Raw genomic sequence first — 12154 nt, forward strand, 5'->3', positions numbered from 1 at the left:
GGCACAACAGTTCAGTATGTTCACCTGAACCCATGACAGCCATGGGGCCATAACGTGTTAATGTCACACAAACTTACTGGGGTTCAGGTCCCGAGCATGTTGTTTTCTAATGCATGGAGCTGACCTCCCTGGGCTGCCTGGAGGACTAACTTCAGGAAGTAACAGAAAGGACCCTGAAAACCCGGAGCAGGCTCCCTTCCTCCTCTGAGGCTCCCTGATTCCATGCCTGGTGCTCTTCCTTGTGCGTTTCACAGCCTAGACTGTCCACACGCACTTGTCCCCACATACATACACCACCCTTAAGTAAGAGTGCGGCCTACACCTTCCATCTCGTACCCTCACAGCCAGCCTGCAGAAGGAATGCCCTTTGCAGACTTGCAAGGGTCCCAGCTACTATGCCCTGTACTTCCTTGGCTGCTCCCAAGAGGATGGGCTGAACCCAGCAAGTCTATTCCGGGGAGACCTGGCCCCCTCTGACACTGACTCCCTGATGGCCTTGCTGACCTTCCCTGGTGATCTAGGGCCCCTCCCTCCAACCACCCACCCAGTCAAGGTCCGACCTGCACTGTAAACTGACCTTCCTAGACTGTTTCCCTGAAAAATCCTTGCACAGCTAATTCCGACTCCTCAGGGTGCCTGCTTCCTGAAAGATCCTAACAAACAAGACATTATCATATCTATATTAGAGAGAAACCGAAGTTCAGGGGGCAAGTCACTAGCTCAATGTCACATGGGGATAAGAAAACCCCTGCAAGTCCATGTCAGCTACTTGTGAATCCGAACGCCCCACCCCGGAGGCCTTCTATCCCCACACAAAGCCCTGGGTCAGTGAACTTGCAGGCCTTTGCTCTTCCCCCAGCCCCGGGACTGACTGGTGGGCTGAGACAAAAGCCTAGGTTTTGGTGTCTAAATCAGGGTTCCTCTTCCCAGCCGGTGAGCCATCCCAGCTTCCGAGAACCTCTGGGCTTGTGCCACCCGGGACAGCCTGTGAGCACAGCCTTGCTCCCACAGGCGACCCAGGGCACCCAGGGAACAGCTAACAGCTGTGTTATCCAAACCTCTGAGCCGTCCACATCTGCATTATGAGGGTCAATAGCCTCGCTCCCGCTCTGGCCATCCAGCCACAGACTGGTGACATTGGCAGCCGAGACCGAGAGTTAGACAGAGCAGGCTCGTGAGACGGTACTTTAGGCACCGAGAAACACAGTGCAGGGCTGCCCTCTTCAGATGGGCCCCAGGAGACGCGGGAGGGCACAGAGGCCAGGGCTCCCCGTGACGGAGGGCTTGCTGTGTGCTGTTCTTATGGTTTTACGTGCAACCTGCCATCCATCCTCCTGGTGACTCTGGAGGGCTAGTATTATTTGCATTTTGCAGATGAAGAAACTGAAGTTTTGAATGGTGAAGCAACTTTCCCAAGGCTTCCCAAAACTAATCACACCAGAGATTAGATTTCGGTGGTCAGTCTGAGTTCAGCGCTAACCCGGCTGTCCCTGACGGCGCACGACTCCATGTTCATGGAGTGCCTACCGTGCACGGCAAGTTTCAGTTAGTGACCTCCTGCAACTCTCGTTTTGTTTGCTTGCTTGCTATAGAGCACGTACACTCACCAGAGACAGAGAGAGACACAGACAGAGACAGAGAGACAGAACTCACCCCCTAGAGGGGATGTTCACACCACAGTTCCTGCTCCTCCATTCTCCTCTCAGGATTTTGGGTATGCACGCACACGTGCCTGGTGTGATTTTCAAGTTGCCGGGTCAGGGACTGAACTGCACAATCAGCCATGTGGGATCCAGTCGCCTTAACCTCCATGCCATCTGCTGGCCCCATGTAATTATTTTTTAACTTAATTCATTTCCTCCATCAGTGAGAGAGACAGACAGTATAGCCAAAAGGGTCTCAGGACCGTGAGCCACGCCAGCTTCATCCAGCCCCAAACCACAGGCAGGTGCGTGCCTAACTGGTGCGGGGGTCTCTGGATGTGTACCCACACCGGCTCATGGGGGTCAGCTTTGCAGAGCCTTGTGTTTTGCCCTCGAGCCCCATCCAACTCCCTCATGTAATAACTTCGCCACGTGTCTCGCTCATTTCTGAGACTCGGAAAGATGAGCTCACTGAAGGTCCGAGAGGTGTCAGCAGGGTCACACGTGAGTAACTGCATTCACCGCAAGCCCCTCGCTGGCACAGCTAGGGCACTGCGGCCATCCGTCTGCGGCCAGGAGGGCACGATACCACCACAGCAATAAGGCCAACCACTGCTTCGCACGTATCAACTCACGTCATGGTGACCAGAGCCCTGTGGGACGAGTGGCTGGCCCTCATGCACAGAGAGCAATCCTAGTTCAGAAGGGCGTCCGAGCCAAGCCGGAGCTGCACCTCACCCACGCTGCCTGGCATGCCATCCACTCGGCCCTCACTTTTGCCCTCACTTTAAACTGGCTGAAGAAAGTCCTGCAGGTGAGGCGTTAAGGAGGCTTTTAAGGTTTCGTCCTAAGTAGGACTCCCTGAAAGAACCTTCTGGAAGTTGTATGTGGTACGGGTCACTCAGATGTCCACTCGCTCTTCTGTCCACCTCGCGCTTTCCCCAGGCTGCAGCCTCCCACAGTCCGCTCAGACTTCCTGGGAACCATGTCCATCCCTCGGAGCCAGCAAGACTCCAGCCACGGCCTGACCTCGCGTTCGGCGCGGCCCGCGCCTTGTCGCCAGGCAGCCAGTTCCCTGTTTTTCCTCCCATGATGATGGATACAACCTGTCAGGAAAGCTGGGAATATTTTTAGCTCCTTGCTGGGCTTTATCTAACTTTAACTCCGGGCCACAGCGCAGCGCCAGCAGAATTGATGTTTTCTATTCCTGCTCTTCTGGAGGACAGCCAGCGTTTTCTCGGTGACACGTCGTAACGAGCTTGGTGTTTCTCAGATGTCCTGGCTCGGCCTTAAGCTGCAGTAAGGCAAACGGCTCTTCAGGAAAGGGACCTTGATCTTGTAGTTCCAGAGTCGAGCGGGTCTTAGATGTTCTCCAAGCACCCCACTTACAGATGAGGAAACAGGCCCAGCGAGCACAGGCCACCCGACTACGAAGCCTGGCCGTGGTCTCCTTGCCTCCAGGGAGCACAGAGAAACCCGAGAGAATGCCCACAGAGAACCACCACCTCTGATCTTACCAATGATAAAACCGAACGCTCAGTGTCACAGAGCTGGTCGGTGGAACCCGGACAGCCAGTGGCAGCTGCGCTCGTCTGGGTCAGCGTATTTAATGAGCCCACAGAAAGTGGATGTTTTTCCAGGTTCCTGAATCCAAAGGAAGTTCCACGTAAAGCAATGCACAGGTGGTCCTGCCAGTCAAATGCTGGCTCCTGGATGGCAGGGCGGTACCTGTCTAGTTCACGGTCTATCCCCAGGGCCTGGAACGGCACCCGGCACACGGTGGACGAGTGATAAATACTTACTAAATGGCAGCTGAGTGAACAAATGAGCACAGATGAGGAGCAGGGCCGACAGGACCGCACCACCTGCTGTAGGAGGAGAGAGCACAGCCACACGGAAGTGAAGAGCTCCTTACCCACCCAGGTACACAGCCATCGGCGCCTTCAGGAGGCCGAGAAAGGTTTTCATGTGGCCTACAATAAAAGGCCACCAGAGAGTCCAACAGAGCTCGATTGTATGATTGAAGATTTCATTTAAAACAAAGGATGTAGGGGCCAGGTGGCATGGAGGTTAAGGTGCTAGATCCCACAGGGCTGACTATGTGGTTCACATCCCAGACCTGTTGGCCTGAAAATCACACTGGGTATGTGTGTGCCCCAAATCCCAAGAAGAGAATGGAGAAGGGACTATAACGTGGCCACCCCCCCAGGAGGGGGGAGGTGATTTCTTACTTTCTCTCTCTTTCTCTGCCTCTCTCTGGAGAGTGCATGTGCCCTATGGCAAAAAAGTTAAAAGATATAAATAAAGGAATAAAAGAACAGAAATAGAAAAAAAGAGAAAGACAAGAAGTACAAAAACACAACGCTATTGCCAGCATATCACAGGGGTTACAATGGACCCCCAGCACCACAGACAGGGAGCTAGAGCTTCCTACTGGGGGAGGGAGGACTTCCATTTTAAAGACAAACTCCTGCAGAGTTTGAGGAAGGAGAACAAGAAGCCAAGTGGCAAGGCAGACACAGGGTGGCTTTGCTTCTGCCCCACTCCTCATTTAGCGACTTTGTGGGGAAGAGAGGCCATAGTTGTTAGAGTACATCTATTTAAGTTGAGAGATCCCCCCTCTCGCATGGACAAGACCGGGTAATTAATGCACTCTGACACTCAAATGGCATTAGGAATCCCAGGCTCCAGATGGCGACACATTGATTTTCACAGGCAGGTCACTAAGTCTATGGACACGCAAGGTCAGGTTTGTGTATATCTGGACACACATGATATGGGCAGTGGGGCGAAGAAAAACGAGTGAGAGACATGTAGGGCGTAATAAAAAGAAACTCAAATACAGCTTTATTTATGGAGTAGCTATTGTATGTTCAGATCTGTGCTATAACAAAACAATGGGGGAGAGAAGAACAGGGTTTGTAAACGAAAGGAGATGTGATTCAAAAAATAAATTGAACAGAATCTTGACTTCATAGGGTTTTAATTTGTAAGGGAGACAAGATAAACACAATAAAACATTCAGATATGAAGTAGATATTATACTCAAACATAATCAAGCATTAGTGAATTAGTTTAGAGAATCTTAAGCAAGGAAGCTCTAGGCGAGGAGGTCAGTCAGGGTGGACTTCCTGAGGGAGGGACCAGGACCTGGCAGAAAGAAACTACGGTCTAGGCTGGCAGGTGCTGTTTGAAACAAGGCTGAGTGACAGTGTATGTGCCCACAACTAGGGGCATTTACCTATTTCCCAGGAGGTAAAAAGGCTACCATAAAGAACTGAAATGAGGAAATGGAAAAACGAAAGTGGTTATTGGAATGTTCCAGTTATTTATTGAATAACCTTTTGATGCACAAAACTAACCTTTCCTGGGTTTGCCTACCGCTGGTTGCTTTCATGCATATTATCTCCCTTCATTATCACCACAGCCTGAGGGCAAGTCCTGTCCCATTTCACAGGGTGACAGTCGAGGCTCAGCAGGATTCAACATCACAGAACCAGTGAACGTCAGAGACGCAGTGCTGCCCTCAGCCTGCCAGTCTCCCAAGCATTGGTCTTTCTACTCTCTTTGAGGAATGCATTCCATGCAATCCAAAAGTAGATATTTCCCCCGTCACTGCATCTCACTGCAGTGCAACCAGAAAATCACTACTAATCATATGAAGATGATAATTTTTCGCTTTTCCGTGACTAATGCCATTACCACCACCATGACCACCATCACTGCCGTCATAATCACCACCGCCACCACGACGATCATCACCGTCGTCATAATCACTACCGCCATGACCACCATCATCGTTGTCATAATCACTACCGCCATGACCATCACCGTCGTCATAATCACAACCACCATCACGATGATCATCACTGTCGTCATAATCAATACCGCCACGACCACCATCACCATTGTCATAATCACCACCGCCATGACCACCATCACCGTCGTCATAATCACCACCGCCATCACGACGACCATTACCGTCGTCATAATCACTACCACCATCACGACGATCATCACTGTCGTCATAATCACTACCGCCATGACCACCATCACCATCATCATAATCACCACCGCCATCACAATGACCATCACCGTCGTCATAATCACTACCGCTATGACCACCATCACTGTGGTCATAATCACTACCACCATGACCACCATCACTGTCGTCATAATTACCACCGCCATCACGATGACCATCATTGTCATCATAATCACCACCGCCACCACGACGACCATCACTGTCATCATAATCACTACCACCATCACGACGACCATCACTGTCATCATAATCACTACCACCATCACAATCAGTATCCCTACCACCACCTCCACCATCGCCAGCATCACCGTCATTATACTAACCACTACCACCATCATCACAATTGTCACTACCATCATCATAATCATCACCACCTTCACCTCATCATTGCCACCATCATCACCACTACCACCCCCACCATCACCACCACCCCCACCACCACTACCATCACCATTATCAGCACCACCACTACCATCTTCAGCTGCCACTTACTGAATGCTAACTTTTGACCAGATATTCTTTTTGGTTTTTTTTGAGAGGTTTTTGCTATAGGGTGCGTGCATCTGCCAGAGAGACAGAGAGAAAGAAAGTTAGAAGTCCCCCCCCCCCCCCGGGGAGGATGGCCACGCCACAATCCCCTCTCCTCTATTCTCCTCTCGGGATCTTGGGCACGCACGCACATGCGCCTGGCATGAACTTTAAGTCACTGGGTCCAGGACTCAAACCGCGGTCGACCACATGGGAGTCCAGTGACATAGCGATTACGCTAACTGCTGGTCCCCAGATATTCTTGACATTAGCTCTTGACATTCACTGAATTCTTACAACCATCATGTAGGGTTTACATCATTTAGTAAAACCACTTTTAGATGAAGAAACCAAAGCATGGGGGAGTGAAGGCTCCTGGCTCCAGGTCCAGTTAGTGGCCAAGTCTGGGTTCAAACCAAGTCCTTCTTTCTCCCACACCATCCGCTTCATGCTATACTCAATGGAATAAATTCTGCCCCTGGCAGCTTTGCAGAGTGGTTACATGGAATCATTAAGCAGATGTTCTTGCAATATTAGAATGCAACGTTTATTACAGAGGCTGATATGGTTGAGTGTTCCATAATGTATTTTGCATGCATATCATTAGAATTACTCAGGGGTAAGATGGAAAAGAATCTTACTTTCTGGCTGCAATGTCATCATAAACCCACAGCCTGCCCGGGACAAACTATCCAGAGTTCCTGGGGATTTGTTATTTAATTAGTGTCACATTCAGAAGTCAGAGGGACTAATTTAGCATTTCCTCTGACTACACTGGCCCCCAGCCACAGAGGCTTAGGAGAAAAAATGCCCGTGCAGTCAGCGTTGTTAACCCATTATACAGATGTGAAAATTGGGTTTTGCGAAGACAAGCCCTGTGACCTCATGCTCTGACCTGAGCTCCAGGGAGGACTGAGGCTTGTGGCATGTCTTACCTTTGAACGCTCTCCGAACATTCTGCAGACCTCTCTGTGTCCATGTTCCCTCAATCCCTTTCATCCCCACGCTCGCCCCCTTCCTTCCGTGGGGCTGTGAGCGCTACACAGGTAAACTCAGTTTCTCAGCCACCTCTCAGTCACCAGGGCACCCTCTGGAGTGGCTGGCACCAGGCAAGGACTAAAGGACTACTGAACTAGGGAAATGAAGAGAAAACGAATGATTTTGAAATTGAAGGCAAAGGAGGCGATCATACTGGCAGTAACAGAAGAGTCTCGTTCTTCTGGATGAGGAAAACAATTCCTGTACATGTATGAACAGTTTGTTGCAACACTACATAATAAGTAAAATAAAAAAATAATCTATATTTTCAGCTCTGCTATAATGGCATGCTAAGACACTGTGCTCCATAGGCAGGGACCATATTAGAAGTTTGGCTTTAATTTCTGGTCCAAAAGGTCAAGCACAGGGGCATGTACCTCTAATTCCAGAGACTCCAATTGCAAGATCGAGGCTGGCATGGGCACTGAGAGAACTTACTTAAAAAAAAAAAAAAAAAAAAAAGAGCCAGGCATGGTAGGACACCCTTGTAGTCCCAGTTGAGAGGCTAAGGCAGGAGGAAAGTGACACGGTCAGACCCCATCTTTAAAAATAATATTAATTCAAACTAAAATAGAATAAAAATGTGGGGGGGGGGTAACCAACAGTTGGCGTAATGGCTATGTCGCTGGACTCCCATGTAGTCAACCGAGTTTGAGTCCCAGACCCGGTGTCTTAGACTCACGCTGGGCATGTGTGCCCAAGATCCCAAGAAGAGAATGGAGGAAAAGGGTTTGCGGCAGGGGCACTTCCCCCGGGGGGTGAGTTCTCACTTTCTGTCTCTCTGTCACTGGGTCCAGACCTCGCAGGGCTTGCAACTGGCCAATTTCTGGCGAGTGCACGCACCCTATAGAAAAACCTCTCAAAAAAATAAAAATAAAAATAAATTAAAATTTTAACCTTTTAAAACTTCCATATTTTGAGTAACAGGGGTTGGCTATATATTGGGTCTTTGGAAAAGCCATGGTATACTTTTGCATTGAAACATACGTCACGAGTTTTCCGATGACCCAACAAACATTACATACTCACATGATGGAATATCATAAAGCTATATAAAATGTTGCTATAGTACATGCATTGTCAAAGGGAGCAAACATTCATTCTTGGGAGGTAAAAGAAATATTAGCTATTAAAATTACTCACTGCCCTCTAACGGACCATAGAATACAAACAGATACACAGTATATTACATGCATTAAAATTTCATGACACGGAGAGCCAGGAGCACCCAGCCAAGCCACTCTGAACTCCTACAGTGTAGAAGTTCTGTCAGGTAATAAGTATTTATGGTTGTATTAAGCCTCTACATTTTGAGATACTTTGTTACATGACAATAGACAATTAATAACGTTTGTGTGTTTAGGATGCTACTACACAATGTCACGTGAAACAGACAGAATTTCAAGTAGGAGGAAGGCACCCAGATTCAATCAGCCTCAGTTACTCTGGCCTGTTGGACTACATCCTTCACGGTTTTTTTGGATGGTTCTGGTACCAACTGTCTGGTAAGGACTGAGTTTGTCTAGTCTCCCTGCTGACAATTTTGCCTCCCAGTCTCTTTACCTGTGGAAACCCTCTTTTTCACCAAGTGAGTCAGTAGGTACGAATCAGAAAATCAGAAGACAGGGAAGTCATTTCCTCAAATTTCCTAACACCGCAGAGCCCTTTCAGGCTGAATGCACAATGGTGTATGTATAACCTGGCATGGTTTTGTTTTGTTTTGTTTTTGTTTGGTACAGGGTATGTATGCTTGGCAAGGGTGGGGAGAAGAGAGACAGAGATCACACACTCCCCTCCAGGAAGGATGGTCACATCACAATCCCTTCTCCTCCATTCTCCTCTCGGAATTTTGGACATACAGGCTCACATGCTTGGCATGTTTTTCTAATCACTGGGTCCAGACCTTGCAGGGCATGCAATTAGCCATGTGAGATCCAGCCACGTTAACCACCATACCACCAGTTGGCCCTGTAATAGGTTTTTAAAATCCATGATTAGGTGTATTTTAATGTACTCTAAGTTTGTTTTCCACTTAATTTGACCCACATTGGGGGGGAAAAAAAAGCCCTATGTTATTTTTTCATTCAGTTCTAAATGTGCCCTTTAGTTTTAATGATCTTTGATTGTTATTAGTATTTGCAATGACGGATTCTGACTTTTATTTGTTTTAGCAGTTTTTTCAGGTTTTAAGAAAGTCAAAAATGCTGCCCATATTAAATTGACCATAATATTGACCATAATATTTTAAGATACTTTTAAACTTTGCTCATAACAGCCCATTTATTGTTTCAACAGGTCTTAAGTTATTTCAGCTGTTTTTCAGTTAAATATCTTAGCCATAAAAGATCACCTGAGGTTAGAGCATTGTGAGGACGCACCTGTCTGTCTCAGTGCGCTCACATTCATGGCTGCTTTTAATATTTAATAACCTGTTTAGGTCTCATCTCTCCCCAGGGTGGTGGGGAGGGAGTTTTAAGGTTTTTTCTTCCATGAGTGAAAGAGTGAGAGAAAGAGAACATCCTCAACAGGGTCTTGACACCATAACACGGCAGTCCTCAACTTTCCTGGCACTAGGATTCAATTTTGCAGAACACAATTTTCCACAGAATTGAAGGGGGGTGGTTTGGGAATGATGCAAGGGCATTACAGTTATTGTGCAGTTTATTTCTATCATTATTACATTGTAATATGTAATGAAATAATTACACACCTTACCTAGATCTTTCACATATGTAATTCACAAAAGGGTCTGCGCTCCTGTGAGAATTTAATGCTGCTGCTGATCTGCCAGGAGGCAGAGCTCAGGCAGTGATGCGAATGATGGGGAGTGGCTGTAGCTACAGGTGAAGCTTCACCCCCCCACTCACCTCCAGCTGTACGACCTGGTTCCTAACAGGCCACTGACTGTTACCAGTCTGTGGGCCAGGGCCTGGGGACCCTGACCTAATACACTCCCAACCGCAGCCAGACCCAGACCCTGGGCACACCCGTGCCTAGAATACTCAGGGAGGTCTCCTGATGCAAACCTGGACCCCTCCCATATGGCTCAGCCTCAGAGAGCATTGCATTCTGTGACTGTGCCACCATCCCAGCCCCAGGAAAAACAATTCTAAGAAACTATCAACATATTAACCTTATTTAGATATTTATTTTTACTTTTTGCTATAGGGTCTATATGCTTGCCAGAGAGGGAGAAAGAAAGTGAAAAATTACCCTCCAGAGGGGATGGCCATGCTGCTATCCCTTCTCTTCCATTATCCTCTTGGGGTTTTGGGCATGCACGCACAAGCACCAGGTATGTTTTTCAAGATGCTGGGTCCGGGACTCAAACCACACAGTGGGCCATGTGGGATTCAATGCTTTAACCACCATGCCACCTGCTGGCCCAAACCATATGTTTTAATAGAGAAGACTGATACAAAGTTAGAATGAGGAGAAGACTTGAAGATTCAAAAGGTCTTGGACCCAGCTCTGACCGTCTCAGTCAAATAACTATTACATCACTGAATCAAAGACATTTTGCCTCTCCAAGTCTCAGTTTATATACCTACAAAGTGAGTAATCATAGGGACAGCAAGTGGTGTGGTGGCTAAGGCCACCACATGGCCTCCCACATGGCCGACCAGTCTGAGCTCCAACCACTGGCTTGTAAATCATCCTGGGTGTGCGCATGAGTGCCCCAAATCCTGAGGAGAACAGAGAAGGGCTTGAGGCATGGCCATCCCCCTGGGGGGTGGTGGTGATTTCTCACTTTTCTCTCTCTGGTTAGTGCCCATGCCCTATGGCAAAATCCTTAAACAAACAAACAAAAAATATTTTGGGTTGACTTCAGGAGATGTCAGGGCAGTTGTTACGACAGCAGTTCTAATCTTTGCAACAGACTTCTATTTGTTTAAATGTTTTAAAATGTATTCTCAAAAGAAATTTTATCTTATCACGCCGATGGAAAATCCTCGTCACTTTCCATCACTGAGAAGTCTCAGTAAAATAAATACAAAAGAAAATAAAACAATGTTATTGAATTCCAACTAGAAATTTTTAAAGGATAGCTTAGTTTGAAAATTGCTAAAGACACACCTCCCGTAGCATTTCTCTTGATGTTAAAAAATAAAAAAGTAATTAAGGTCAAAAGAGAACTAAAAAGGACCAACTTTGTCACTTGAGGGTCCAGTGTTACTTAATGAGGTCTCTTGGCTCTGTCTAAAGTCAGGCGAGCAGGGTGAGTCCCATGCTTCTGCAAAGCAGGTGTGTCCGGAGTGGAGCGCAGTGTCAACGGTAATCGAGAAACCGGTCTCCCCAGCCTGTTCCAACTTCTTCTATGTGTTGTCTGTCTCTCTTTCAATCCAACAGGTACTGCATTGTATTCAAAGGCTGAAGATGAGAATTGATCTGTTTTAAATCTCAGCATCAACGATCTTGAGAAAGAACTCATTTGTGACATAGAAGATAATCCACCTTGCTGGAAGGTGATGTGGCCCCTGGAAGGTGGCGTGGCCCCTGGAAGGTGGAAAGGGGCCAGCTTAGGGGATGGAGGGTTGCAGCAACTCACAGATGCTCAGAAGAGGCTATTTGAGTTTGTGTCAGTTGGGTTACCTGGCAGTCTTCGGTATATTCCAAACACGCAAAGGAGGTTGATGAACTCAGGTCTTACACAAAATGTAAGGCATTAAGCAGCAATCCCATGAGACTGTGATGTGGTTACTATGAGAGACTGCAGAATGACCTTGCACAGTTCACCCTAATACGGGACAATGACTTCTCTAAAGGCCAACTCGGGGAATCAGGAGTTCCCTCAGGTGGACCCACAGACCAAGCTTAGTAAGCACAAATCTCTGAGTCAACATTTCCCAAAGCACATTCTCAAATGAATGTTAGTGCCAGGAGGAAAAAAAAAAAAAAA

The 12154-nt window shown here is 47.6% G+C and overlaps 1 protein-coding gene across 1 annotated transcript in view; it reads left to right on the forward strand.

Annotated features, from left to right (window-relative positions):
- Window positions 1–12005: 12005 nt before the first annotated feature.
- Window positions 12006–12154, forward strand: part of LOC106736315 (histone H3.2) — a 9953-nt gene continuing 9804 nt past the window's right edge. The window contains exon 1 of the mRNA XM_014592744.1: window positions 12006–12072. Within this exon, the coding sequence (XP_014448230.1) occupies window positions 12006–12072 (67 nt within the window). The remainder of the gene's footprint in view (window positions 12073–12154) is intronic.

Source organism: Tupaia chinensis, unplaced genomic scaffold, assembly GCF_000334495.1.
Source record: "Tupaia chinensis unplaced genomic scaffold, TupChi_1.0 Scaffold138425_1, whole genome shotgun sequence".
NCBI lineage: Eukaryota > Metazoa > Chordata > Mammalia > Scandentia > Tupaiidae > Tupaia > Tupaia belangeri.